The 22,629-nt window shown below is 53.6% G+C and overlaps 10 protein-coding genes across 10 annotated transcripts; 6 read left to right on the top strand and 4 right to left on the bottom strand.

Moving 5' to 3' along the window:
- Positions 1 to 3: 3 nt before the first annotated feature.
- Positions 4 to 1,542, bottom strand: C7974DRAFT_206923 (uncharacterized protein). Its single transcript, XM_046136882.1, has 2 exons — positions 576 to 1,542; positions 4 to 523 (listed from the first exon to the last, which is right to left on the bottom strand). Exons 1-2 carry the CDS (start codon positions 1,445 to 1,447, stop codon positions 85 to 87), a joined length of 1,311 nt encoding a protein of 436 aa, XP_045996542.1. The 5' UTR covers positions 1,448 to 1,542; the 3' UTR covers positions 4 to 84.
- Positions 1,543 to 2,684: 1,142 nt separating this feature from the next.
- C7974DRAFT_206894 (uncharacterized protein) lies at positions 2,685 to 3,540 on the top strand. Its single transcript, XM_046136880.1, has one exon. The coding sequence runs from the start codon at positions 2,896 to 2,898 to the stop codon at positions 3,355 to 3,357; it is 462 nt and encodes a 153-aa protein (XP_045996541.1). The 5' UTR covers positions 2,685 to 2,895; the 3' UTR covers positions 3,358 to 3,540.
- Positions 3,541 to 3,913: 373 nt separating this feature from the next.
- On the top strand, positions 3,914 to 4,786 carry C7974DRAFT_434757 (uncharacterized protein; the record flags this gene model as incomplete). Its single annotated transcript, XM_046145010.1, has 2 exons — positions 3,914 to 3,926; positions 3,999 to 4,786. 2 exons carry the CDS (start codon positions 3,914 to 3,916, stop codon positions 4,784 to 4,786), a joined length of 801 nt encoding a protein of 266 aa, XP_045996540.1.
- A 619-nt stretch (positions 4,787 to 5,405) lies between these two features.
- C7974DRAFT_206857 (EF-hand protein) lies at positions 5,406 to 6,755 on the bottom strand. Its single transcript, XM_046136879.1, has 6 exons — positions 6,557 to 6,755; positions 6,394 to 6,450; positions 6,280 to 6,295; positions 5,970 to 6,095; positions 5,704 to 5,916; positions 5,406 to 5,655 (listed from the first exon to the last, which is right to left on the bottom strand). Exons 1-6 carry the CDS (start codon positions 6,557 to 6,559, stop codon positions 5,621 to 5,623), a joined length of 450 nt encoding a protein of 149 aa, XP_045996539.1. The 5' UTR covers positions 6,560 to 6,755; the 3' UTR covers positions 5,406 to 5,620.
- Positions 6,756 to 6,950: 195 nt separating this feature from the next.
- C7974DRAFT_434755 (t-SNARE) lies at positions 6,951 to 8,223 on the top strand (the record flags this gene model as incomplete). Its single annotated transcript, XM_046145009.1, has 3 exons — positions 6,951 to 6,973; positions 7,028 to 7,560; positions 7,613 to 8,223. The coding sequence occupies 3 exons, from the start codon at positions 6,951 to 6,953 to the stop codon at positions 8,221 to 8,223; spliced, it is 1,167 nt and encodes a 388-aa protein (XP_045996538.1).
- A 970-nt stretch (positions 8,224 to 9,193) lies between these two features.
- On the top strand, positions 9,194 to 13,593 carry C7974DRAFT_206842 (phospholipid-transporting ATPase-like protein). The gene is made up of 2 exons (XM_046136878.1): positions 9,194 to 13,169; positions 13,224 to 13,593. Exons 1-2 carry the CDS (start codon positions 9,286 to 9,288, stop codon positions 13,393 to 13,395), a joined length of 4,056 nt encoding a protein of 1,351 aa, XP_045996537.1. The 5' UTR covers positions 9,194 to 9,285; the 3' UTR covers positions 13,396 to 13,593.
- A 443-nt stretch (positions 13,594 to 14,036) lies between these two features.
- Positions 14,037 to 16,680, bottom strand: C7974DRAFT_361220 (ATP-dependent DNA helicase II subunit 1). Its single transcript, XM_046139707.1, has 2 exons — positions 16,429 to 16,680; positions 14,037 to 16,379 (listed from the first exon to the last, which is right to left on the bottom strand). The coding sequence occupies exons 1-2, from the start codon at positions 16,489 to 16,491 to the stop codon at positions 14,472 to 14,474; spliced, it is 1,971 nt and encodes a 656-aa protein (XP_045996536.1). The 5' UTR covers positions 16,492 to 16,680; the 3' UTR covers positions 14,037 to 14,471.
- Positions 16,681 to 16,778: 98 nt separating this feature from the next.
- On the top strand, positions 16,779 to 18,328 carry C7974DRAFT_473050 (uncharacterized protein). The gene is made up of 2 exons (XM_046146553.1): positions 16,779 to 17,136; positions 17,185 to 18,328. Exons 1-2 carry the CDS (start codon positions 16,912 to 16,914, stop codon positions 18,241 to 18,243), a joined length of 1,284 nt encoding a protein of 427 aa, XP_045996535.1. The 5' UTR covers positions 16,779 to 16,911; the 3' UTR covers positions 18,244 to 18,328.
- A 310-nt stretch (positions 18,329 to 18,638) lies between these two features.
- On the top strand, positions 18,639 to 20,485 carry C7974DRAFT_206742 (pyruvate dehydrogenase E1 component subunit alpha). The gene is made up of 4 exons (XM_046136876.1): positions 18,639 to 18,900; positions 18,978 to 19,111; positions 19,167 to 19,857; positions 19,906 to 20,485. Exons 1-4 carry the CDS (start codon positions 18,760 to 18,762, stop codon positions 20,218 to 20,220), a joined length of 1,281 nt encoding a protein of 426 aa, XP_045996534.1. The 5' UTR covers positions 18,639 to 18,759; the 3' UTR covers positions 20,221 to 20,485.
- On the bottom strand, positions 20,386 to 22,600 carry C7974DRAFT_206781 (pseudouridine synthase). Its single transcript, XM_046136877.1, has 3 exons — positions 22,360 to 22,600; positions 20,754 to 22,313; positions 20,386 to 20,665 (listed from the first exon to the last, which is right to left on the bottom strand). Exons 1-3 carry the CDS (start codon positions 22,503 to 22,505, stop codon positions 20,503 to 20,505), a joined length of 1,869 nt encoding a protein of 622 aa, XP_045996533.1. The 5' UTR covers positions 22,506 to 22,600; the 3' UTR covers positions 20,386 to 20,502.
- Between the last annotated feature and the right edge of the window lie 29 nt (positions 22,601 to 22,629).

Raw genomic sequence — 22,629 nt, 5'->3', positions numbered from 1 at the left:
GGCCTATGAGCCGACTCCTGTAACTCCGGTGCCCTGCCTCCATCCAATGTGAACCCTAAATGCGCCAGGCCTAGGAATCGCAGTCTATGTGGCGATGTCCTTGTTTTCTACATGGTGAACATCCTCTGTTGCGTTATCTTGCGAAGATGATGTAGGACTCAATGTGTCATCCTTGTTTAGCTCATCAGGGAACTCCAACGGCTCCTTGCCGTCTTCGTTGCCGCTGATAAGTCCGTCCGACTTCATCTTCTTCACCACGTCGTACGTAGCAACACCAAGATTGCTCGTCCTGCTCAATATGGTTTTTGGGTTAATGAAATCGAGATAGTGGCTCATTGAGAAGCCATGCAGCAAATAAGTGGCGGAAAAGTCCATTTCCCACTCGGCGCGTCTCCTCCTGTTTAGTACGAGGTTTTCATATAACTCCATCGGATTTGTGGTGTTTGTAAATAGTGGTTTGGGGGATGGGTGGCCGGGGTTGGGTTTAAATAGCGCGTCAGTGCCCAAGGCTGAGTCTGGGAACCTGAGTCTGCGTGAGTGGCTCGTCCTACGAATTGATGTCTGTGCAAACTTACCAGTGAGTAGGCGCGAAGGAATTACGGTCGAGAATAAGGACTTCGTTCGGAATAGTGACAAGGTGTTCAGCAACGATAGTCATGCTGTGCAAGTTCGAAGCCCAGGCGCCGTTGAACCCGGCGTGTTGCTCACGCACGATAATGCGAGCCATTGTGCTGTTCGGCTTCGTCAAGAAGGCGCCGTTGTTGATTGTGCCGTTCACTGAGCCGTCCTCGTTCGCTCCACCGTATTGGCGGCCACCAACAAAAGCAAACCCGGCGTTGAGAAGTGGTGTCAGGGGTCGCAGGGGCACGACATCCCAATCCAGATAGATTCCACCAATCTTCGCGATCGTGTCCCACCGGATGAAGTCAGACTTGTGCTGAATTGTATTGATGCGTTGGTTCTCGTTGGGTCCAGCAAAGTTTGGGACTGAGACTTCGTTCCATCTTAGAATGTCTGGGAAAGTGTTGATAACCGCGCGTGTCCATCGATCGCCACTGAGGCTGGCGTTCCTAATCTCAGTCTCGTTGAAGTCGGTGTGTATGTAGATTTGCGTCGGCTTTATGTACATCACCGATGCAAACAGGGTGAGGAAGCTTGCAAACGGGAATTGTATGACCGATTCGACATCCTTTTTGATGTATACATAATGGACGATGCTGGGTATCGGATCATCTGCGGACGGCGGAGCAGACTTCAGTCTCCCAAATTCTCTCCCCCTCTCGCCCGGCTCAACAGAGTTTATGGTCACTGCAAGCGTGATGATGATGCATATTGCTATGGCGATCTTGACACCTATGCGTGGGCGTGCAATAGGAGGAAGAGGGCTGAGTGGTGCGTAATCGTGCGATTTCCGGAAAACGTTGAAGGAACGGAGTATATGCGTCATGTTGACACGAAAGGAACGCTAGGAGCGAGTAACGGGTGAAAGACTGCACCAAAACAAGAAAAATGGTCGCTGATGGTCTTGAGGCCGAAGCGATGGAGTGCAAGATCAACTGAATGGCCCTGCGAGTGGGAACAGAGACATCGATAAGAATCTTCCAAAGGGATCTGTATTCGAGGAGTACAGCCACTTGTTAGAGTTTATCATTGATACACGGGGTCCGAATGCACCAGTGGCTTGCAACTTCCCTGTCACCCTGTCTGCCTGTCAGGGCAGCTTTGAGCCGCCAAAGACGCCACATCGCGTGACAAACCAGCACTACTGGTGCCAAATGTCAAGTCAGCTGGAATCGGAGGCATCCACCAAATGAAGCTGGGGGTCGCATCGCTTTTCCGCCTCCTCCTACAGCTTATCGGTCTCCGAATCGGGAGTCGAAGTTGCCGACGGCATTACAAAGAAAGACATTAATGGTTAAGGGAGGCATTACCAAGACAACAATAGCCAAGGGAGATTTGAAGCAGCGCCTGCATCATATCCCAAGAAAGTATTGATAGCCAGAGGAGGATGTATTTCTGTCGTTGTCGGAGCCTCGATTCGTCCTAATTAGGTAGTTTAGTAACTCGTATCCGTTCAAACGTCTTCAGCCGCTTGCGACAATTTAGTACAGCACACAGAATGTCACCGGAATGGAATTTCAGTTAAAAGCATCCAGATGCAGGCGTATCAGCCTACTTACGACTCTAGCTGGGCACATGCGACCTGGAGTGTTGGCACTGTGGCACTCAAGACGAGGAACCAGCAGAGGTGGAAGTCTCAGTGGGGCCATGTCAAAGTGCCGATCGACGCTAAAATAGATCGCCATCTCTCGGTCTCCACTCTCGGCTTGCTCTGTGGTTCAACACAATTGAGTTCCCCTGAATATGTGCATTTCTTTTGATGGCCAACTCATCCGTGTATTTTCTATGACAAGCGATATATTTAAGACTGCTCACTCCCTTGCGGCGGCTACCACTCTAGAGAAAATCTGAGAGTAGATGTTGTAACACATAAATGCAGATATGGCTTCAGTCTACTGCACTCGACTGGTGGCTGGCTGATATTGCCAACAGCCTCATCGTTAGCTGACGCCAGTCAGTCAAGTACGAGCTCAACGCCACGCAGCTGTCTGCTCTGGTGTAAAGGGCGTCGAGACCGATGAGACTATTCAAAGCCAGCAAACTTAGCACATGTTTCTTGATGAAAGCTCGGCTTGGTTCAGCACCTGCAGTGCCACATTCCGTCCATACGCAGAGTACCTGCAACAAGGGAAGTATTACACTAGTCAGATCGCTACTGCTGTGTCTCAGGTGCAATGCTAGGGGCTGCGCGTCTTCAAGGCAATTCCTAAACCAGCAATTGGTGGACATGAACATCTTCCTGTTCAGATGTGAAGAAGACTCATAACTCTATTAATGGAGATACGTCCCCTCATATCCACGTCTGTCGCTTCCACAGCTTCTCGGCGGTGTAGATTTAAATTGCCGACAAAAAGTTTTACAGCTCACCTTTGCAATACAGCTCCCGTCTTGCATTGTCGCTCCATTACTCATCCCATCTGGTACCGTCTGAGGAGAATTTGGAGGAGTAGGGGTTTACCTGTCCTCAGTCGCACATCCTTCTGGAGCATCTTAGGGCTACACTGTCTCAACGCTTCGCCTTTGTCTTGCGTGTGCTTAGTAATCTCGTGGGTCTTGGGTTATCATCCTCTGTTGGACGGACGTCTGCCAAAGGACCGCGATATTCGGGTTCTCCTGGCCATCGTGTCTGTTGACGGCAATGCATTTTTCGAAGACGTTGTCAGTACGATCATGAGCGCACTCATGTATGCCATCGCTATCGAAGTTTACGAGCCCATGATTGTTTGCATCACGTAATGTTTGAGTGCATGCACTATCCTCCTCTCAGTTGATGTCTTGAAATGATATTTGCAGATGTAATCGGGAGTGAACTGCGATATCCACGTTGGGAACCTTGAAAGGTAAGCGGGTACCTGCAGGTAGCAGGGCCGAGTCTGTTCAGCGATCTGTGTCATGTGACTGTTCGACAGCAAGCCTGGAAGTGCTCCTCATTTGGCTATCGAAGCAATGTCCAGCACGTTGCATCTCACAAGAAGCTCCAGTTGACACTCTGATCGGCATCTATATGTAGGATGCCGTGTTCGCCTGGAGAGACCAATGAGTCGTAATAAACCAAGCACATAATGGTGTTGGGCAGGGTCACCACCTAAACATCGAGGCAGCTACCGATCGTGCACGGACTTCTCCGCTCCAGCCAGACATCACCGCGTTCAATCCACTCGTTCTCGGCGCAATCCCAACCACAGTGGCTACAACCTCTTCGTTCGCCCTCTCAAGCTCCTACCCTTACGTAACAAGCTCTCCAGCTTTGAAAAACTACTGCATTCTGCAGAGCAGCTTGATATCTGCGAACATGCCTCAACAAGGTACGGCGCACTCCCGGTTCAGCGCGTCGCGCTGGTTCAACGGACGCATTCACAGGGCTGACCAACTTACAGCAGCGAGAGCTTTCTCGCAGAAAGATCTCCCACCTTCAGTAGAGGCTGCTTACTACCGCAAGTGCATCGAGTTGCGCCGACGAATCAATGACATCGAAGAGAACAACGATGGAACAAGACAGCGCATCCAGCGCTTGAATCGCGGCATCCAGAAGATGCGCCTCGAGCGTGCCTTTCTTCTAGATCGGCTACAGAGGCACCAAGAATACAGCATGGACGACTCAGATCGGAGCTCAAGCCCGCCTCCTACACCCACAGACAAGCCGCTTCGTAGCAAACGCAGCCACAGAAAGGGTACACCTCCTGCCGCCAGCGCCGACGCAGCTCCAGACAGTGGTGCTAGAGCACACTCGGGCGCTCCTCACGCAGCTTCACCTGGCGAGCATGGCTCACACCTCGCCATCTCGCACCCACACGCCATAAACCCCATGTCCAGCGCGCAAAGCACGCCCGACCCCTCACGGCATACGAATCCCTTCTTTAGCTCCATCGGCGCATCTGCCTCACCACATGCCTCTCACTCCACCGTGAACGGCAACCAGAACGCCTTGCCGCCCCTCCACTCCCTGCCCGGTATGCAGCCGCAAGGCCAGCAAACACCCACGCCGCGCGCATACTTCGACCCAGCGTACGGCGCCGAGCGCCCAACACCCGTACCTGCGGAGAGCGAGGGTGGGAGGCAACGCGCATACTCGGGTGCGCAGCCGCCGCAGCATGCCGAGGCGCCGCACAACGGGGACACGGAGATGCGAGATGCTGCCTTCTCGACCGCCAACAACAACCAGTAGAACTGGGAAGCTGTTCGCGGCCCACGTAACTTACGCAGGAGACCTCCAATACAGTATTACTGGAACCCATACAGATGAGGTACTTGGGAAATGCGTGGGACTCGTGGGGCAAGATGGTGCGTAGCAGCGCAGCAGCGCAACATCATGATGGACCTTCCTTTCTGCAATTTGGCGGTCGTAGGGAGGTCACGGATACTCGAGTATAAGTGAGTGGCTCGTCTCCACGAGTTGCAGTCGTCTGGATGAAAGCATCAGGCCTTTTATTATGGGGTGCAGCAAGGCGTTAGGGTTGGGCATAATTTGCGAGGACATGGCTAGCATGACTGCGTAGCACATGTCTGTATTAGTACTAGTCAGGGATAATGGCCGCCGGCGATTCCAAAGATACTCTCTTCATATACATGTTCCGTGAGGAGTGGCTGCACTTGGATCATACAGCACTGCCACTGGGCCCGCCGGCTAGTCAAAGCTTGTGTGCACTGCCAAACCGCACGACCCTGTGTCTATGTAAATAGATTGGTTGGCCGTGTGGATCTCTGTTCCAATAATACAATTATCCTAGTCGATTTTCCAGTGCAGACACGCGTCACAGACGAAGGTCTCTGGAACTCACGGCTTGTTCACAGGGGCAGCGAACATTCATGGCACAGGAGAAATGGATTGAGGATATAGAGTCGTCTCCCGGAGACGATGATAAGGAGTAAGCAAACTGGGTCTTGCGAGCAACCGAGTTGGCCCCAAATATAGAAACCTGCCCAATTACTCGTCGCAATCAGATCTCGGCCGTGGCACCGTCATGGTATGCGTAATCATCCAAACATGCGTTTCCGCCGCTTATTTCTGCATCATGAGCTGGACAAACTCGTTGTCTGTGGGACGTTAGCCGCGGTGCTGTTCCTGCAATAGAGGGAACTTACAGTCAATGCGACCATCACCGTCCTGGTCAGCCTCCCTGATCATCTCGTCAACCTCGTCGTCGGTGAGCTTCTCACCGATCGAGGTCATGACGTGACGCAGCTCGGCAGCAGAGATGAAGCCGTTGTTGTCGCGATCGAAAACCTTGAATGCTTCCCGAATCTCCTCCTCAGAATCGGTGTCCTTCATCTTGCGCGCCATCATGGTAAGGAACTCTAGAAAACTACCGTCAGCCAAGTCTCTTGTATTGGAAGCGCCGAGACCGTACCGGGGAAGTCAATGGTGCCGTTGTTGTCGGCGTCAACCTCGTTGATCATGTCCTGAAGCTCAGACTCGCTGGGGTTCTGGCCAAGCGAGCGCATAACGGTGCCGAGCTCCTTGGTGGTGATCTGGCCTAAAGGATAGCATTGTCAGCTACGCGCTTTTTAGGGTACGTATGGTGGAGGAAGTCGAGCAGCAGTACAGGGGCACTCGAGACTAGCCACAAGCCATTCGTGGCATTTGTTGTGGCTGTAATCGAGGGACTTCTGGGTGAACCGCGTTTTGTCGTGCGCTTGTGCTGGGGAGGGACTACCAACCATCGCCATCCTTGTCCTGTTCGCAAGACGGTCAGCAAGCCATTTTCAATAGGGGCAGTTGCACTGAGGCCGCTAGGCAACAACACGCCGCACGGCGACGGGAGAAATACTTACAAAGAGGGAGAATGCTTCCTTGAACTCGGAGACTTGCTCCTCGGTAAGAGAGTCGGCCTGCGGTGTTTCGTTAGCACCAACATCGAGTCTTGCGCAGCAGGCTGGCGCTGTGTTGATTTCCAAGGCGGGGTATGGCGCGGAGGGCAACGCGGGGTCCACGCACCATGTTAATTGCGAGATGTGGTTTGGCTGGGAAAGTAAAGGCAGGAGCGGAAAATAACCGGCAGAGGTGTGCAGGCTAGTGTGGGTATATGTAGGCCCGGGTGTGGTGTGTGAAGGAGGTTTGGCTGTGTTTGCGGCTGGAGAGATGGTGGAGCTCGCTGTCAGATTGGCACTGGCCTAAGCGGCGCCCTGCTGTTGGGAGAGGGTAATTTAGGAAGCTAGGCCGCCCAGAACGGCAAGGGCGGATGGTGAGCGCGGCCCAGCTCCTGGTGCGGCTCCAACCGTCAAGGCGACCACAAACCAACTGCGCAGTCCCAGCTTGCTCGTTTGCGCTAGAGATCCGTTGGAGCTTGCGACTGCCATGATAACTCCGCATTGAAGCTCGCCTACCCGCCATGTGGCGAGACCGGACCAACCTGTACGCTGCGCAGCTTGTGTGTTCAATGTGTCCTCGCTGACGTAGCCTGTATAGCTTCATATCCTACCGCCAGTCCTATTCGCACCACCCCCAGAAGAAGACGCGCTATGGCGGATCTAGCACGAATGGCTTCGGCGACGGCAGACGCATGTCGGAGGAGCGGCAGGGGCTGATGTCCAGCGGTGCCTATGAAGACGATGGCGACGCGGTGATTGAGATGGACCTGCTGCCGCCGCGCTGGCTGGATGTGCAGGACGAGATCACAGATCAGCTCGCGGAGATAGCGAAACAGACGCGCCGACTCGACCAGCTGCATCAGAAGCACATACTTCCGGGCTTCGATGACGAGGACGTGAAGAAGCGAGAAGAGCGCGAGATCGAACAGCTCACACAAGAGATCACACGGGGCTTCCAGAGGTGCCAGCAGGCGATCAAGAGGATAGAGACGATGGTGCGCGAAGCGAAGCAGCAGGGAAATATCAATCAGGGCGAAGAAGTTATGGCACAAAACTTGAAAATATCCCTGGCCACAAGAGTTGGCGAAGTGAGCGCGATGTTCCGCAAGAAGCAATCTGCGTACTTGAAGAGTAAGCGACGCATCTTGTCCCATTTGCCGTAAGGGTTCCCTAACGCAGACAGAATTGAAAGATCTCGGTGGCTTTGCTTCACCCTTTAGGTCTTCCACGCCAATGCAGAACCCGTACAACGATCCGGCAATGCAAGAATCAGACGCCGACCGCTCATTCGCGCAATCGACATCTCTCCAGACGAAACAGCAACGCATGCGTCATGATCCCAATGAAGCCTTGATTGCACAGCGCGAGCGCGAGATCGAGGACATTGCACAGGGCATCATTGAGCTGGCGAACATCTTTCAGGAACTGCAGACCATGGTAATTGACCAGGGCAGTATGCTTGACCGCATTGACTACAATGTAGAGAACATGAATAGAGATGTGAAAGAGGCCGATAAAGAGCTCAAGGTGGCCTCGGGCTACCAGAGGCGAACTATCAAGAGGAAGATCATGCTACTGCTCGCAATTCTGATCGCGGGTGTCTTCATTCTGCTCTCATTGAAGTTGGGTACCAGAAGTAGTACTTCACCAGCGCCAGCAATTCCAGACGAAGATCCACCGATGGTAGTGTTACGGACCAAACGTCAAGCTATGGCGTTGGCGACAAGTCGCAACTGGCACCGGCGAAAAAGACGTTTATGGAATGGCTTTACAGAAGATGCACTTGGTGTTTGAGAGGTCACGCCACTTTAGATGATATATATGCAACGATAGTGTATCCGCCCGTATAATGGTGTTTCTTGACTGGCACCGTTCTGATGACGAGGCAGACGAGCACCGTCAGCCTTAAAGCACCACCAAAAGCCCCGCAGCATAAGTCCAGTAGATGAACGATCGTCTGTACGCTATCGCAGTGCTATTTTGAGCGCTTCAGCCGTTTGTGCTACTCCACTACACGACAGCAGCGGCTGATGACGCCGGTGTATCTGCTTCAAAATCACGCCTGATCAAGCAGTATGATGGGGTTTCGACGCGTTTGCACTTGACGTCTCTGATATGAACAACTCGGTGGCACTTGTCGCGGCTCCTCTGACACACGGTGTGTAATGTTGGGACTCTGATACCGCTAACTATCTGGACTTGGAAAGGTTGAAGGGCAGAGCATCCTTCGACAGATGATCTCAGCTTCGGGGTGGAGGCTGACTTGGCGCTGGGCGCAATGTAACGCCAGGTGCGCAGCGGGCATCATCAAATGAAGATATGCGGCGCAGCGCGAAGAAGCACGTAATCAGGTCCATGGGTCACAGAGCGCGACATGCACTTGGGTGGTTTCTCTCGGCCCTGACACTGCTGTGAGGGTTGCTCGGCCCATTACGAAAGACCACGAGTGCATCTTCAGGTCGCCAGGGTCGCGCTTGCGCGTTAGACTTGGGCCAGGGTAGGCACTGCCTCACGAATGACAGCGTCCAAGCTCGTACCTGCCTTCCAAGATCCCCAGCCCTCCAGAACTCTCCGAAACGTCGAATTCGCTCTTGAGACGTGGAGCCATCTTGTGATTCTCTTACAGCCCGCGCACCATTCACTAGTACCTCGAGGCGACAACAAACGCGCATTCCTCGCAAACCGCTCGTCAGTCAAAGTGGTGTTACTAGCTTACGCAGCTCCGCAACCTCCTCCGCCCGCGTCCGCAACTCGACGCAGCGCGCACAAGAAACGTCAGCGGCAGCTGGGCGACTTGCAAGAGCTTGGACGGCAGCGAAGCTGCGCGGATAGTGCTCCACACATTTCACGGCCGCAATGGCCGGCCGTCCTGGAGAAGGACAGCCGTCTCACCACGACAACCTGATCGACTTCGATGAACCACAACCACATTATTACTCTGGCGCGCGGCCACCCGTAAACGACGAGGATCTTCTCACGCGCTACGATATCGACAGCTCCGACACTGCGCCGCAGGGCAGGCCGTCGGTATCTTACGATGAATTCGTTGGGGGCGGAGCGAACACCTCGAACTTGCCGGGAGGCCCTGGCGCGGCGGCAGGACAGACGCCATATCTGCAGACAGGAAGCAGAGCATACTCGCAAACGTCCGACCTCAACAACTATCAGCGTTACTCCGACGCCGACATACCCGTTGATGATGACGGGCGGTCAACCCAGGGCTACTATGCCACCGGCGGCGCGTTCGACCCCACGTCGCCAGGCCTACAACGAGGTGCTTCCAAGAAGAACCACAATAGGAATAGTATCATGAGTCTAGGTGGAGGACTCACTGGCCGCGTCAAGAACATGCTGGGGCGAGGCAATGAGTACTCAGAGATGGATTTACCATTGACAGAGCATGCAGCGCAGCAGGGTCAGTCGGGGGCGAGCACATACGACGACGGTCAATCAGCGAAAACAAAGAAGCGCAGCTCAGGCAAATTCAAGTTTGGCTTCGGGCGCGGAGCACCGGACCCATCGACTCTGGGACCCAGAATAATTCAACTCAACAATCCGCCTGCCAACGCTGCGAACAAATATGTCGACAATCATATATCGACAACGAAGTACAACATCGTCACATTCTTGCCCAAGTTCTTGTACGAGCAGTTTTCGAAATACGCCAACTTGTTCTTCTTGTTCACTGCTGTTCTGCAACAGATACCCGGGATTTCGCCCACTTCAAGATACACTACCATCGTCCCGTTGATCATTGTATTGCTTGTGTCCGCGGTCAAGGAATACATTGAGGATTACAGGCGAAAGCAGTCAGATTCGCAATTGAATAACTCCAAGGCGCAAGTACTTAAGGGCTCTTCATTCGAAGACACCAAGTGGATCAACGTTGCTGTTGGTGACATCATTCGAGTGCAATCTGAACAGCCTTTCCCTGCCGATATCGTTCTGCTCGCCTCGTCCGAGCCAGAGGGTCTGTGCTACATCGAAACCGCCAACCTGGATGGAGAAACCAACTTAAAGATCAAGCAAGGCATACCAGAAACCGCTGACTACGTGAGTCCTTCCGACCTCGGTAGACTTGGTGGCAAAATCCGATCAGAACAACCCAACAGTAGTCTGTACACCTACGAAGCGACTTTGACCATTGCGGCTGGAGGAGGTGAAAAGGAATTGCCTCTGCAGCCCGATCAACTGTTGCTACGTGGCGCCACACTTCGCAATACGCAGTGGATCCATGGTGTGGTTGTGTTCACGGGCCACGAAACCAAACTTATGAGGAACGCAACCGCAACACCCATCAAGACTACCGCGGTCGAGAGAATGGTCAATAAGCAGATTCTCATGCTTGTGCTTATCCTTGTTGGTCTCAGCGTCATCAGCTCCATTGGAGACGTGATAATCCGATCGACTCGGGCGCAGAATCTTGAATACCTTCGACTGGAGGATTTCAACGGCGCAAAGCAATTCTTCTCTGATCTGCTGACATACTGGGTCCTGTACTCGAACTTGGTACCCATATCTCTTTTCGTTACGATTGAAATCGTCAAGTACTACACAGGTTCATTGATCGATTCCGATCTCGACATCTATCACGAACCCTCGGATACCCCAGCAAATTGTCGAACATCGTCGTTGGTAGAAGAGCTTGGTCAGATAGAGTACATCTTCTCGGACAAGACAGGCACCTTGACATGTAACGTCATGGAGTTCCGGCAAGCATCAATTGCGGGTATTCAGTATGCAAACGAAATACCCGAGGACAGGAGAGCTACTGTAGAAGACGGAGTTGAAGTCGGCATTCACGATTTCAAGCAGCTTGAGAACAACCGACAGACGCACCAGAATAGGCACATCATCGATCAGTTTCTGACACTCCTTTCGACATGTCATACAGTCATCCCTGAACGAGGAGGCGAAAAGGGTGTAATCAAATATCAAGCTGCTTCTCCTGACGAGGGTGCCTTGGTGGAAGGTGCTGTAACACTGGGCTACACATTCACAGCGAGAAAACCGCGAGCCGTTATAATGGAAGTTGATGGACAGCGAAAAGAGTATGAACTTCTGGCTGTGTGCGAGTTCAATTCGACAAGGAAGCGCATGTCGACCATCTTCCGCACACCCGAAGGCAAGATCGTCTGCTATTGCAAAGGTGCCGACACTGTCATACTGGAACGCCTGGATCAAGATAACAACCCATATGTTGAAGCGACGTTAGCTCATCTCGAAGAGTACGCCTCTGAAGGTCTTCGGACTCTTTGTCTTGCTATGCGCGAGATCTCTGAAGCCGAGTATCACAATTGGTGGAAAATCTACAACACGGCGCAGACTACAGTTAGCGGTAATCGTGCCGAAGAGTTGGACAAAGCCGCCGAGCTTATTGAGCGTGACTTCACATTGCTCGGAGCGACTGCTATTGAGGACAAACTGCAGGACGGTGTGCCAGACACTATCGCAACGCTGCAATCTGCCGGCATCAAAATCTGGGTCCTGACTGGTGACCGACAGGAGACTGCGATCAACATCGGCATGAGCTGCAAGTTGATCAGTGAAGATATGAGCCTGCTTATTATCAACGAAGAATCGAAGGAAGCAACAAGAGACAACATCGCCAAGAAGTACAACGCCATCATGAGTCAAGGTCAAGGAGGTGCTGAAATGGACGTCTTGGCTCTAGTCATTGACGGGAAGTCTCTCACATATGCACTCGAACGCGACCTTGAGAAGCAGTTCCTTGATCTGGCTGTCAGGTGCAAGGCTGTTATTTGTTGCCGTGTCTCCCCTCTACAAAAAGCACTTGTCGTCAAGCTTGTGAAGCGCCACCTAAAGGCCATTTTGCTCGCCATCGGTGATGGTGCAAATGATGTCTCCATGATTCAAGCCGCCCACGTGGGTGTTGGTATCAGTGGAATGGAAGGCTTGCAGGCAGCACGAAGTGCAGATATCTCTATCGGTCAGTTCCGTTTCCTGCGCAAGCTACTTCTTGTCCACGGCGCGTGGAGCTATCAGCGTGTCAGCAAAGTCATTCTGTACTCCTTCTACAAGAACATTGCTATGTTCATGACACAATTCTGGTTCTCCTTCCAGAACGCTTTCTCAGGACAAATCATCTACGAATCTTGGACGCTCACCTTTTACAACGTGTTCTTCACGGCGGCTCCCCCATTCGTCCTCGGTATCTTCGATCAGTTCGTCAGTGCTCGTCTCCTGGATCGGTATCCGCAGCTCTATCGGCTGAGTCAACAAGGTTATTTCTTCAAGATGCACTCTTTCTGGTCTTGGGTAGCAAACGGCTTCTATCATTCGCTAATCCTGTATTTCGGCTCTCAAGCCTTCATCCTTTGGGATTGGCCTCAATGGGATGGCCGTAATGCTGGTCATTGGACGTGGGGCGCTGCATCGTACACTGCCAACTTGGCGACTGTGCTTCTCAAAGCCAGCCTCATCACAAACATCTGGACAAAGTACACCTTCATTGCTATTCCTGGATCCTTCCTCTTGTGGTTTATCCTCATGCCAATTTACGCGACGGTTGCGCCCATGGTCAATGTTTCGAATGAGTATATCGGAGTCATCCAGCGCGTTTTCCCGGACCCAAGATTCTGGGCGATGGTAATAGTGCTGCCTCCACTCTGCTTGATCCGAGATTTTGCTTGGAAATATGCCAAGCGGATGTACTTCCCGCAAAGCTACCACCACGTACAAGAAATCCAGAAGTACAACATCCAGGATTACAGACCAAGGTACGTTGTATCAAATTCGTTGAGCTGTAGGGCCACTAGCTAACATTGTATCAGAATGGAGCAATTCCAAAAGGCTATCCGCAAGGTCAGACAAGTCCAGCGCATGCGCAAGCAGCGCGGTTACGCCTTCTCGCAGACAGATGAGAGTCAAGCGAGAGTGCTGCAGGCATACGACACAACACAGGAGCGTGGAAGATATGGTGAGATGGCGAGTTCGAGAAAGTAATCGATGTTTGTCCGGCGTTGGTGGAGATACGATATGAAGGGACGACCTGTTTTGAGCTCCACGACAAGAGCCGTTCATGGAAAAGAGTGTGTTTGGTAGCGTACTATATTTGCAGTATCTTGATGCAATGGTTGATGGGTGATCCCCTGGCCTTCGCCACGATTTGCTTCCATGTCTTCCCACGTTCGCCAGATGCTACAGCTGGAGCTTCCACATTTGAGTGCCGCTCTGCGCCTGCAGTAGCATCACCAGAAAAGCCCCCACTCTAAGCTAAGGAACAACATTACATGTGGCTTTATTCCTACCCACAGTCGTTGTTGTTAGCCTCCAACAGCCGTGATCAGACGCGGCTTACCTCACGTACCAAGTACCATACGACAGCACACACTGTACAGCACGGGATTCACTCTAACCAAAGTGCAACCTACGCCGCCCCTTACCTAAGCCCACAAGCCACCATCCCCAGTAGCACCTGTTCACCCGCTCTTTTCATCCCAGCCTATCATCAACACAGGTATCGACAGGGTATCCTGTGTCGTGTGTAGGATATGTATGTCGGTCAGCGTACGCTTGGCGTCAGCGTCAGCGTCAGCATCAGCGTCAGGACCAGCGTCAGCACCGTCCTGTGATCTGGAAAGGCGGAAGGCTTGCTCTTCTGGCAACTTCCGGCAGCTGGTCCCGTCGCCCGTGCTAGAGACTGCAGTGCACGATGCTACCTCACTGACTGCCCAGGGCTGTGTTACAATCCTGTGCAGGAGCACGGCATAGCGTAATAAGTGACCAACCAGGCCTCACCCTTGCAGTATGTTAAAGAGGATGTGTACTGGATGTGTTTAAGAGAGGCACTTCTGCTCTGTACACTCTTTATCGAATGTACTTTATAATTTAGGAGTATAGAGTAAGATCCTCCTACAGGAGGAACCTTCGAGTTTGACTGTACGCTTGCGTTAACGTACGCGTCCTCGTTTCTCTGAACCATGTGTTTCCTCAAACTGAGCATACAGCGAATCGCTATCATCTGCGCGTCGAGTGTTGTTGCATCTAAACATTAGAACGCCATCCACGCCGCGTAGCTTTTACATACCCTTACTCTCGAGATACTCCTGCACCCTCTCAATCAGATCCGCCTTCTTTCCTGCCACCGCCTGTCCCCTTTGACTCAGATACGCCTTCAGTATAGCAACAGTCTGCTTGCTGATCTGCCCCTTGTTGTTGAGCCCCGCCATCTGCTCATCCGTCAACCCTCCATCACCGCCGTCCTCATTCTTGACCTTCGGCTCAGCCTTCACGCGCTTGGCTGCTGGCTTTTCTCCGTCTTCAGGCTCTGCCGTCCTCCTCTTTGCTGCAGGCTTGCCACGGACGGCCAAGGAGCTATGGGCTAGCTGCGCGTAGGTTTCCGCGAAGGCTTTGCTATAGTCTTCGATGTACTCGCCGCAGCGCTTGTCGATTTGCTTGTAGCGTGGGACCGTCTTGTCGACGGGCTCCTCGGGGATGTCTTCTTCGAGAGCCATGGCTTGTAGCATGCGGTAGAACCACTGCAGGTCTGGGTTGGGGTATTTAGAGGGGTCGTATACACCTCCTGGCAGTTGGAGTTGTTCCATGATGATGCGCATCTTATCTGTCAACGCATCTGTGGTCTTGAGAGGCTCCTCTGGTTGTTCGGGAAATTGGCGGATGTCGTCTGCGTAAGGTAACGGGATAAGCCATAGACCTGGTGGCATCTGTTGTTGGCCGTCCTCGTCAATCTTCTCCTCAGAAGGTAGCATCGCGCATAGAGTTGGCGATGCGTTACGTCGTGCGATGAACCAGACGAGACCCATCTTTTTCGACTTGATGAGCTTCTGCTGCAGCGCTGAGAAGACACGCGTTGAACCGATGAAGTCTGCTTCGGATGGATAAATGAATGTGGCCTTGTTCGTGTTCGCCCAAATTGGGACACAGGATATGGGCTTAAATCCAATGACCCGAATTACAGGATCACCAAAACACTGCCGTATCTGTGTGATTTCGTCTGGTGTGAATGTGATGGCGTCTCCACCAAACTTGTAGGCCTTGCGTAGTTCAGTCTTCTCAACTACCCTCGCTGTATCATCGGCCATGTGCGACGTAGACTGCTTAACAATTTGTGTTTTCTCGCCACCTACCCAAACGTAGCAAGATTTTACATGCTCTTGACGTTTGAGCAGAAGATAACCTTTGACACCGATCTTTAGGCCAGGACCAAGCTCTAGGGGTAGAGAAAACAGTGCTCGGCGAGCGGCAGCCTTTGAGTTGATGGACGACAGAAGCTGTCTTAGCAACGAGATACCTTCGCCACTCTTAGCGATTTTAGTGGTGGAAGGGATAGCTACTGGTGCATCGGGGTCTGATGGTGAAGTCGGATAGACTAGGTCGTCATAGAACTGCGCTCGGTCGAAGGTATGATCGTGACGCGAGATGGGAAACAAGTCAATGGTGCAACCCAGGTCGTACAGGTCGCGGGCTCGCGTCACAGCAGCATCTTTATCCTGCTTCACCTTGACTGGATAGTCGTTGTCTGTGACAAGGAACAGGCGTCTCGAGGAGAAGTTCGGCGCCTTCGTAGTGAAGATCTGGTTTGCACAGAAGAGAACAGTGGCAATGCTGGCTCCGTCTTTGTTTGGTTTCAACAGCTTCTCTGCCTCTTCCTCATCCTCGACTAGATCTCTCAATTTCTTGACGTCCTGTGCTGATGGGACATCAAGATCTGACAGCAAGTAGCAGTTCTGAAATGTGCTGTCACCATCTTTCAAGTCAGTCTTTTCAGTGCCGAAGAGTAAGATGCTCATCATGTCCGTAGGGTTTGAAATTATACGCTGTTGCATCAATTGGTACGCGCACTTGAGCGCAGCAGATGTTGGTGAGTCGCGATCTGCCTTCTTGTCGCTTGAAGGAGCTGGGCGCTCCAACATTGAAGGACTGACATCAATGGCAAACAGAACGGCATCTTTGATGGTCTTGTAGCTCTGTGAAAGGTCAACATTGGTGCTCGTGTTTTTCCGAGCCGAGTCATACGGTATCATCGAGCTCTTCCTCCTCATCCTCTTCGTCTGGCTTGCGATCTTGTGTGTCCGCCATTGTAAGCACTCTATGTCCAGTGTAGAATGCAGTAAATACGCCGAAATACAGTTTTTGTTTCAACGGGAGCAATCAGGTGTACGCCAGAACACGGTTTGCTGGTGATTGCTGTTGATTTATGTGAAAACCCAACGCCGTTTCGCGTGAGCTGCCTTGCACTAATTGTTTACAAGGCAACAGTGCAGGGAGACGCGTTTAGCAAGTCGCGGTATCCGGGGAAGCAGCCTAGCGTGAGTCGGCCGCAACGGATCGCCGACCACTCGATCTGCGAGCTCGATCTTCGTCATCACTGCTTTCAGGGCCTTTATTGGCCAGAGCTTTCCCTCCGGTGACATTATTCACATTAGCTGTCTGGCCACTGCTGCTCTTCTCATACATTCGCTTGACCGAGGTTCCTTCTTGTTTCTCACATCTTCCCCAATGGCTCTTCGCACACCTTTGGCGCACGCCGCGAGGCGTGTCACACCCACAGCGACCGCTACACCCGCTCTTTCGGCATACAGCGCGCAATGGAGGCGAGGGAATGCATCTGTTGCCCCCGTCACACAGAGCCACGGCTCAAAGAAGGGCACTGCTATGGTCTTCATGAATATGGGAGGGCCAGCGACAACAGACGAAGTCGGCAGCTTTCTGAGCAGATTATTCGTATGTTCGGTCGGGCGTCATCAATATGACAAGAGCTGACGGGTGCAGGCTGATGGCGATCTCATTCCCTTTGGTCGCTTCCAGGATTACATTGGACCTCTGATTGCGCGACGACGAACACCGAAGATTCAAAAGCAGTACGCCGAGATTGGCGGCGGGTCTCCTATCAGGAAATGGTCGGAATATCAGGCATCAGAGATGTGCAAGATTCTTGACCAGACTTCCCCGGACACTGCTCCCCACAAACCATACGTTGCCTTCCGGTACGCAGACCCCCTGACGGAGGACGTGTACAAGCAGCTGCTTGCCGACGGTTACGGTGGCGGTAATGGTGGCAGGGCTGTTGCATTCACCCAGTACCCTCAGTACTCGTGCTCGACCACCGGCTCGTCACTGAATGAGCTGTGGAAGTGGAGGACGAGACTTGAGGGCAAGAGGGCAACAGGAGAGGTCGACACCAAGGGCGCAATCAACTGGAGTGTCATTGACCGCTGGCCGGCGCACCCGGGTCTGGTTGACGCATTTGCGGAGCTAATCGAGAAGAAGCTGGCTGAGTACCCGGCCGAGCGAAGAGACAACGTCATTTTGCTCTTCTCGGCGCACAGCCTGCCCATGTCTGTCGTAAACCGCGGTGACCCTTACCCGGCTGAGGTTGCAGCCACTGTGTACGCAGTCATGCAGCGATTGGGCATGAAGTACAAGTACCGTCTCGTATGGCAGTCGCAGGTCGGCCCTCAGCCATGGCTCGGCGCGCAGACCTCAGACACTGTCAAGAACTTGATGAAGAAGGGACAGACAGACATGCTCCTGATTCCTATTGCGTTCACCAGCGATCACATCGAGACTTTGTACGAATTGGACAAGGAAGTCATCGGCGAGGATGCAGAGGGCCACGAGGGTGTCAAGCGCGTAGACAGCCTGAACGGCAGCCCCACATTCATCAAGGCACTCGCGGATCTCGCAAAGTCGCACTTGCACAGCGGCGAAGCTTGCAGCCCGCAGATGATTCTGAGATGCCCGGGGTGCACGAGTGAGAGGTGTCTTGCGCAGAAGGAGTTCTTTGCTGGGCAGTCTGGGCAGAACAAGCAGGAGGCCGCTGCGGCGTAAACCGGGAAAACACGGAATGTACATCTTGTATGATATTGTACGCTATCTCGCATAATAACGACGCGCGGAGCAACCTACGTTGGAACTGATTCTCTATCTTGCAGTGATGCGTGCTTTTTGTCTGAAGTCTGATGTGTGAGGCCTAGCTAGATGCCCTACTGCGAGCTGAGCTCTTACCCATACTCGGGCGCACTTCTTGTCCGATGCTGCCGAGTGACGGCTTTGCAACATCTGCGCGGTGGTTGTCTTGATAATTGGGATTATATGCTGCATCAAACTACTGTTCTGGTTTCCAGCATCTGACTATTCGTCCCGCCGCATGCTCGACCACGCGCGGTGACAGCTCTGGCAACTGTCAGGGTCGGAGTTCGGCCGCCGCATTGCTGCATCGCTGTTGGGGTGGGCCCGCGCACTAGCGTAGATGGTGATCCGCGACAGCTCAACCTTTTTGCACTGAGCGAAGAACGTCCACTCCCCCCGTCACCACCCCGCCAGTCACCTCCCGCCGGCGCCAACATGCTTTCCAGGTCCATCAGGAGGAGCATTGCCTCGCCGCTCCGCCAGCGCTTCGTCGCCCCCGCCACGCGCCCGGCCTTCAGCAGATTCGTGACCACCGATGCCGCTTCGTCGCACGCCGAGCGGGACCAGGTCCCCGAGGTACGAGAGCCTCAGCGCGCGCCAATTGGGGCCGCTGCAGCAGTCGTGATGGAGCTGTGATGGCTGACGCACCGCAGGCGGACGACCAGCCCTTCGAGGTCCGCCTCTCCGATGAGGCCTTCGAGACCTACGAGCTCGACCCCCCGCCGTACACACTCGAGACAACCAAGAAGGAGCTGAAGCAGATCTACTACGACATGGTTGCAGTCCGGTACGATTTCTCCGCCTGCAATTTGCGCCCGCACGCTCTCTGACATAGCACACAGCCGCATGGAGATGGCCGCCGACAGGCTGTACAAGGAGAAGAAGATCCGCGGTTTCTGCCATCTTTCCGTCGGTCAGGAGGCCGTTGCCGTCGGTATTGAGCACGCTATCGAGCGCGCCGACCACCTCATCACCGCCTACCGCTGCCACGGCTTCGCGCTGATGCGCGGAGGAACTGTCAAGAGCATCATCGGTGAGCTGCTTGGCAGGCGGGAGGGTATCGCCTACGGAAAGGGCGGTTCTATGCACATGTTTTCCCCCGGTTTCTACGGAGGAAACGGTATCGTCGGTGCCCAGGTCCCTGTCGGCGCTGGTATTGCTTTCGCCCAGCAGTACGAGAACAAGAAGCAGGTCACCCTCGCCCTCTACGGTGACGGTGCCTCCAACCAGGGTCAGGTCTTCGAGGCCTACAACATGGCCAGCCTGTGGAAGCTCCCCATCATCTTCGGTTGCGAGAACAACAAGTACGGTATGGGTACCGCTGCCAACCGCTCGTCTGCCATCACCGACTACTACAAGCGCGGACAGTACATCCCTGGTCTGAAGATCAACGGCATGGACGTCCTCGCCGTCAAGGCCGCCGTCAAGTACGGAAAGGAGTACTGCGCTGCCGGCAAGGGTCCCCTCGTCTACGAATACGTCACCTACCGCTACGGAGGTCACTCCATGTCCGACCCCGGAACCACCTACCGCGTAAGCTCCCCGTCACACAATATTGAAAGCCATAGCTAACAGGCCTAGACACGTGAGGAGATCCAGCGCATGCGCTCCACCCAGGACCCCATCGCCGGTCTCAAGCAGAAGCTTCTCGACTGGGGTGTCACCACCGAGGAGGAGCTCAAGTCACTCGACAAGCAGGCACGCTCCGACGTCGACGCCGAGGTCGCCGAAGCCGAGGCCATGCCCGTCCCCGAGCCTAACGGCAAGGTACTGTACGAGGACATCTACGTCCGTGGCTCTGAGCCCGAGTTCCTCCGTGGCCGCGTCCCCGAGGAGAACTTCTACTACACCGAGCACGACATGGGCGCGGAGAAGAAGTCCGTCGCCAGGACATAGAGTGGTCAACGTGGAGTGGAGTAGAGCGCGGCATGAGCGAGCTTGCATATGTGTAATTCTAGGGTTTCGGGCGTGTTCGCCTCGTGAGGATAGGCTTTCAATTACATATCACCATCTTCAAAGCGTTTGAGCTGTGACGTATGGAGTCCACACTCCCGACACGCATGCGCCGCGAACCCATCAAAGCTCCAACATGGACATCTACAACAGCGGGGAGGCTCAATTTGGGTATCAATTGTCGTTCGTTTAAAGATATCTTTGCCAGCGCTTTTGCTGGTGCTACTAGTTGTCGCTTTTGTATCCCTCGTTGTCCGACTCCTGCTCGAACTCGGGCTGTGTGGATTTCTTCTTCAGGCCCTGCTTTGTCGCCGCGAGACCGCCCGATGTCAGGTACAAAAAGGTCGAGTCTCTGTAGTTATCCAAATGTGTGAAGAACGTATTGAATCTGCAACATTGGTTAGCATCCCGCTCTAAATCCATGCCAACTTCCGTGTTTCATAAGGGGGAGAGTAGTTTAATAGGGTGCAACTCACTGGTTTCCCTGCGCCTCTTCGCGGAAGATGCGCTGGTAAATCTCCCGCTCCTTGAACTCCTGAATCTTATCGTCGTACTTTGCAAAGTCGATCTTCTCGCGGCCAAACGCCTGCGCCGACTTAGCGTTATAGCTATCGAACACAGGGCGCTCGAGGAGCAAGCCCAGCCCGGGCGCTTTCGGGACGCGAACGGTGTTGTTCTCGAAGCTGTCCAGCATGATCTTGGGGTTGGTGCCGCAGCGCACCGTGAGCGCGGCCATGCCGACCATCTTGCGGATCTGGTGCATCATGAAGCTCTGGCCGTGGACCTTGAGGCTCAGCCATTCGGTGTCGTTGATGATGATGGGTTTCGGGGCGACGTTGAAGTATTTGATGTAGCGCTTTGCGCTCGTGTCGCTGAACTTCTTCTGCACGGTGTAATTGTGGTAGCGACGGGTTCCGAGGTAGTTGTCCAGCGCGGCTTGCACGCGTGCCTGGCGCTCGGGGCTGATGCGGTACGCGCGTTTGGCGTCCATGATGGCTTTCTTGAGCGCTTTGACTGCTTCCTCGAGGGCGGGCTTGTTCACAATGCCGGCAGGAAGAGGAATGGAGCCGTCGGTTTGGTCGTCAAATGTTGTTGTGGGATGCTGAGCTTCAACCTTCTCCACAGCTTCCTTGACCTCGTCGACTTGCATCGCCTCGCCTGCTTCGGGTCTTGCGGTTTCGGCGGCTGCCTCTTCGCTTGCGTTTTCTGCTGCCGCAGCCTTCTTTGCAGTGATGGCGTCCGTCACGTCTTTGAGTGTTTCATCGATCGATGCTTCGATGACGGGATCTTGATCTTCGGGCGCGTCTGTTGTATCGGCAATGTACAGAGCCTCCTCCACGAGCGGCCGTATCGAGTCGTCCAACGTCTCAAGAATGGGCTTGATCGACTTCTCTTCAACGTCTGACCAGAAATCTGCCACCTCAGCCTGCCTCTTCTTGTACTCGTCCAGGTCACCGGCCTTCTCTGCCTCTTCGACCAGCTTCTTCCCCATGAAGCTCGATGGGTGCGGTGGAAGGAATGAGTGTGTTGGGATGAGGTACTCGTACCACCGTGAATCGCACGCCTGGTAGCAGCTAAAAGATCCTGTCGTTCGCTGGATGCCCCATATCCGAATCTGATCGGAGAGATTTGCGTTGATCTTGTCCACAATATCTTCTTCCTCGATGATCAACTTTAGGGAAATGACATTGCCAGCGGCGTGGACGCCCTTGTCGGTACGTGCGCAGCGCACAAGTGCCGACTTTTTGGGGTCGTCTGCGTTCGCTTTTGAAATTGCACCGGCGGCGACGAATGCCTTGAAAAGATCGCCCTCGATTGTCTTCTGCTTGTTGTCGATTTGCATACCCTTGTAGCCAGTGCCAGAGTAGCCAACCAAGACGGCGACTTTGCGCTTCGGCCTGCGCTCCTCGGCTGCAACTTCTTCGGTAGAGAAGGCTGCGGGAAGCGCTGGCTTCTCGTTCTCACCCCTTACGAGTGCTTCCTTATTGCGTGCCTGTTGTTCTGCGTTGCGACCTCGCCTATCTAATTGATCGTTGCTTGCTTAGTTAGAGAAAGGCAGAACGCAGACGCAAGCAAACTTACGCGTGGTCCTTACGGCCCATATTTCTCTTCTTATTCGGACGGCTGCCGTGCTGCATGTTACCACCCCCACGGCCTCGCCCGCGACCGCCGCCGTTGTTATCCCATTTGCGCTTGCCGCCGTCGTTCGAAGAGCCGTTGTCAGCCATTGCGAAGTCAAGTGCTTGCTACGAGAGAGGAAGAGCATAGAAAGAAAGTATGCGGTTCCAGATAATGGTGGGAAGCTCTGCTGCGATCATCGAAATTCACGAACTTTTGGACTTGGCGCGGCAG

This window comes from Boeremia exigua (assembly GCF_020726555.1).
Source record: "Boeremia exigua strain MPI-SDFR-AT-0100 chromosome Unknown C7974scaffold_7, whole genome shotgun sequence".
Classification (NCBI taxonomy): domain Eukaryota; kingdom Fungi; phylum Ascomycota; class Dothideomycetes; order Pleosporales; family Didymellaceae; genus Boeremia; species Boeremia exigua.
The sequence above is the reverse complement of the archived record's forward strand: the minus strand, read 5'-3'. Positions and strand labels throughout refer to the sequence as shown.

What these genes read in the sequence shown, in the direction of transcription:
- C7974DRAFT_206923 (XM_046136882.1), bottom strand. Translation starts at nt 1,447, where the DNA reads ATGACGCATATACTCCGTTCCTTCAACGTTTTCCGGAAATCGCACGAT. An exon ending in TCCTTCGCGCCTACTCACTG is followed by an intron (nt 524 to 575) that starts GTAAGTTTGCAC and finishes ACGCAGACTCAG; the next exon opens with GTTCCCAGACTCAGCCTTGG.
- C7974DRAFT_206894 (XM_046136880.1), top strand. Translation starts at nt 2,896, where the DNA reads ATGGAGATACGTCCCCTCATATCCACGTCTGTCGCTTCCACAGCTTCT.
- C7974DRAFT_206857 (XM_046136879.1), bottom strand. An exon ending in CGGCACCATTGACTTCCCCG is followed by an intron (nt 5,917 to 5,969) that starts GTACGGTCTCGG and finishes GTAGTTTTCTAG; the next exon opens with AGTTCCTTACCATGATGGCG. An exon ending in CGGTGATGGTCGCATTGACT is followed by an intron (nt 5,656 to 5,703) that starts GTAAGTTCCCTC and finishes AACGTCCCACAG; the next exon opens with ACAACGAGTTTGTCCAGCTC.
- C7974DRAFT_206842 (XM_046136878.1), top strand. Translation starts at nt 9,286, where the DNA reads ATGGCCGGCCGTCCTGGAGAAGGACAGCCGTCTCACCACGACAACCTG. An exon ending in ATCCAGGATTACAGACCAAG is followed by an intron (nt 13,170 to 13,223) that starts GTACGTTGTATC and finishes ACATTGTATCAG; the next exon opens with AATGGAGCAATTCCAAAAGG.
- C7974DRAFT_361220 (XM_046139707.1), bottom strand. Translation starts at nt 16,491, where the DNA reads ATGGCGGACACACAAGATCGCAAGCCAGACGAAGAGGATGAGGAGGAA. An exon ending in AGGAAGAGCTCGATGATACC is followed by an intron (nt 16,380 to 16,428) that starts GTATGACTCGGC and finishes GACCTTTCACAG; the next exon opens with AGCTACAAGACCATCAAAGA.
- C7974DRAFT_473050 (XM_046146553.1), top strand. Translation starts at nt 16,912, where the DNA reads ATGGCTCTTCGCACACCTTTGGCGCACGCCGCGAGGCGTGTCACACCC. An exon ending in GCTTTCTGAGCAGATTATTC is followed by an intron (nt 17,137 to 17,184) that starts GTATGTTCGGTC and finishes TGACGGGTGCAG; the next exon opens with GCTGATGGCGATCTCATTCC.
- C7974DRAFT_206742 (XM_046136876.1), top strand. Translation starts at nt 18,760, where the DNA reads ATGCTTTCCAGGTCCATCAGGAGGAGCATTGCCTCGCCGCTCCGCCAG. An exon ending in AGCGGGACCAGGTCCCCGAG is followed by an intron (nt 18,901 to 18,977) that starts GTACGAGAGCCT and finishes GACGCACCGCAG; the next exon opens with GCGGACGACCAGCCCTTCGA. An exon ending in TACGACATGGTTGCAGTCCG is followed by an intron (nt 19,112 to 19,166) that starts GTACGATTTCTC and finishes CATAGCACACAG; the next exon opens with CCGCATGGAGATGGCCGCCG.
- C7974DRAFT_206781 (XM_046136877.1), bottom strand. Translation starts at nt 22,505, where the DNA reads ATGGCTGACAACGGCTCTTCGAACGACGGCGGCAAGCGCAAATGGGAT. An exon ending in ATGGGCCGTAAGGACCACGC is followed by an intron (nt 22,314 to 22,359) that starts GTAAGTTTGCTT and finishes TAACTAAGCAAG; the next exon opens with CAACGATCAATTAGATAGGC. An exon ending in GAAGAGGCGCAGGGAAACCA is followed by an intron (nt 20,666 to 20,753) that starts GTGAGTTGCACC and finishes CCAATGTTGCAG; the next exon opens with ATTCAATACGTTCTTCACAC.